Source organism: Pipistrellus hanaki, assembly GCF_964339955.1.
Source record: "Pipistrellus hanaki genome assembly, chromosome: 2".
Taxonomy (NCBI): domain Eukaryota; kingdom Metazoa; phylum Chordata; class Mammalia; order Chiroptera; family Vespertilionidae; genus Pipistrellus; species Pipistrellus hanaki.
In genome coordinates, this window is record NC_140504.1 from 170,713,363 (window position 1) to 170,716,301 (window position 2,939).

At 52.9% G+C, this 2,939-nt stretch overlaps 1 protein-coding gene across 1 annotated transcript; it reads left to right on the top strand.

Annotated features, from left to right (window-relative positions):
• Positions 1–858: 858 nt before the first annotated feature.
• Positions 859–2,430, top strand: LOC311616293 (parafibromin-like; the record flags this gene model as incomplete). Its single annotated transcript, XM_084871439.1, has 1 exon — positions 859–2,430. The coding sequence occupies one exon, from the start codon at positions 859–861 to the stop codon at positions 2,428–2,430; it is 1,572 nt and encodes a 523-aa protein (XP_084727565.1).
• Positions 2,431–2,939: the final 509 nt, after the last annotated feature.

Sequence of the window (2,939 nt, forward strand, 5' to 3'; positions counted from 1 at the left end):
GGGGACTCAGGGGATAGAGCTCAGAAGGCAGACACCCTAAGTTTCTGAGTTGAATCTTTCCCTTGCACAGCAGAGAAGGTCTTTCCCACATAGACCTCTGCCTTGCCTGAGGGGAAAACAGTTGACACACCCTATTGGAAAACACCTTGCCCTGAGGCCACTGAAGAGATTAAAAATAACAATTAGCCTCCAGGCAGAAGCAACTGCCTCAAAGCATTGGAAAAACTCCTCACATGTGAGGACAATTGCCTGGGGGCAATTCAAGTCAGAATCCTATTCTTCTGTAGAGAGACCTTCTCTAGAGGTTTGAGCCTATGCCTGATCTAATAAGTCAGAAACTGCCTTTAACGTTGTGCTACACTAGAGAATGAGAAGTACAGAGGATCTCCGTGATAGACAGTCAGCAATCCAAAGAGAAAGCCAAAATGAGGAGATTAAGAAACAACCCCCAAATGAAAAAACAAGAGAATTGATCAGAAGAAGATATAAATGCACCTTTGAAATGCCAGAGTAATCCTCCCCTCCCCCCGCCCCCCCCCCCCGACTTTTTGGGGAACAACCACTCTTCAGAAAGCAAGGAATCTTATAATCCAATCTGTGCCTTGATTTCTCCCGCCTTCATGTAATCTCCTTAATTTCAGAAGAATAAAGGGAACTGCAGAGTGGGTGCCTGGCATAAGCAGCCCAGCCAGTGGCAGAGGCGACAGCAGAGGCAGCAGCAGCAGCAGCAGCAGCAGCAGCAGCAGCAGCAGCGAAGGCAGCAGCAGCGAAGGCAACAGCAGAAGCCCAGTGAGGGCAGGCGGGCAGTAGTTCTGGTGCTCAGGGGCCTCATTGGAGCCAGTTGCGAGGAGGCGGAAGATGGCAGACGTGCTCAGCGTCTTGCGACAGTACAACATCCAGAAGAAGGAGATCGTGGTGCAGGAGGACAAAGTCATCTTTGGGCGCGAGTTCTCCTGGCCCAAGACCGTGAAGACCAACTACGTGGTGTGGGGGACAGGAACGCAAGGCCGACCCAGGGAGCACTACACGCTGGAGTGTCTCTTATTTCTCCTGAACAACGTGCACCTTTCCCATCCCGTGTATGTCCGCCTCGCAGCCAATGAGAATATCCCCGTGGTGAGAAGACCCGACCGAAAAGACCTGCTGGCCTATCTCAGTGGCGAAGCATCCACGTCTGCAAGTATCGACCGCAGCGCCCCTGCACAGCTCGGGCTGCAGCCTGGATCCAGCCCAGGGAAGCGAGCTGCAGACCCGGGGTCCCCAGCAGCAGCCAAGAGGCCCCGCATCGAGGATGAGGAGCGCCTGCGCCTGGACAAAGAGAGGTGGGCCGCCCGCCTGCAGGGCCCCAAGGAACGCATTGTGCGGCCTGATGTGCTCAGGCCGCTGTCTGAGACCATGTCCGTGGAGAAAATTGCTGCCATCAAGGTCAAAATCATGGCGAAGAAAAGATCCACCATCAAGACGGACCTAGGTGGCCCCTTGGCCGCCGTCAAAGGGAAGAGCTTTGTGGACGCGGAGGCGGATGTGACCCAGGACATTGTCAGCAGAGAGAGAGCGGGGAGGACACGGAACACCATCCTGCAGAGCACGGGCAAGACCTTTGCCGACGACGTTTTTGCAATTCTCAGGTCTGTGGAAGCCAGGGAGGCGGGCCAACAGCCTCCACAGCCACCGGCCCCAAAGGCAGCACCTGCGGCTCCTACCAAGCAGCCGCCCCCAGCTGCCTACAACAGGTATGTCCAGGAACGATTCAAAGCAAAAGAAGACACGGAAGCCTTTCAAATTGACACGATGGGCACCTACCACGGGATGACGCTGGAGTCCGTGAAGGATGGGGCGGCACAGCCAGTACCCAGACCCGTTTCCCAAGCCACACCGCCCCCCCAGCACAAGAATGGCTCTCGGATCCCCATCATCATCATCCCTGCCGCCCCCACCTCCTTGATAACCATGCTCAACGCAAAGGACCTTCTGCAGGACCTGACCTTTGTCCCCTCAGAGGAGAAGAAGAAGCAGGGCTGCCGACGAGAAAGTGAAACTCTGATCCAGAGAAGAAGAGACCGCATGCAGCAGCCGAGGGGCGCCGCGCTCAGCCTCACGGTGCCCTACAAAGTGGTGGACCAGCCCCTGAAGCTCACGCCTCAGGACTGGGACCGGGTGGTGGCCGTCTTCGTGCACGGTCCTGCCTGGCAGTTCAAAGGCTGGCCGGGCCTTCTGCCTGATGGATCCCCGGTTGACATCTTTGCCAAAATTAAAGCCTTCCACCTCAAATACGACCAGGTTCCTCTCGACCCCAACGTGCAGAAGTGGGACGTCAAGGTGTTAGAGCTCAGCAACTACAAACGCCACTCGGACAGACCGCTTTTCTTAAGCTTCTGGCAAACGCTGGATAGCTACATGGTGAGGCACAAATCCCACCTGAGATTCTGAACTCCGTGCTTTCCCGTCTGGCACTCTGGATTAAGAAGCGTGAGTGTCCCTACATCTAAAGACTGACTGAGTGTGAAGAAGGTCAGGGATGGAGCACAAGATCTCATCCCATGCTTTTGTGCTTCAAAGGGATCATATCGTGCCTGCCACTCATATCAGCAAACTCTGAGGCCTACAACTTTTTTTTAATTATTCACCATCTAGTCTGTAATGGAAATTGTGTATTTGATACAAATTTTTTCTCCATTGGTTAAATTAGCATGACATAAAATATGTTTCTTTTGAAAGGAAATAAAGAAACTACAAAACTGTTATTTGCTGAAGCATTTGATATTGTATTTTGACCCAAATAAAGTGATCAAAATCCTCTACAGCTTTGGACATTTCTTCTGTTGGTGAAAGCATTTAAGCAGTCTCTGTTGAACCATTAGTTCACCACTAGGCAAGCCAAGCTGAGACTTGAGTGGTCACACATCAAAAGTGATTGTGCCCTAGCTAGTTTGGCTCAG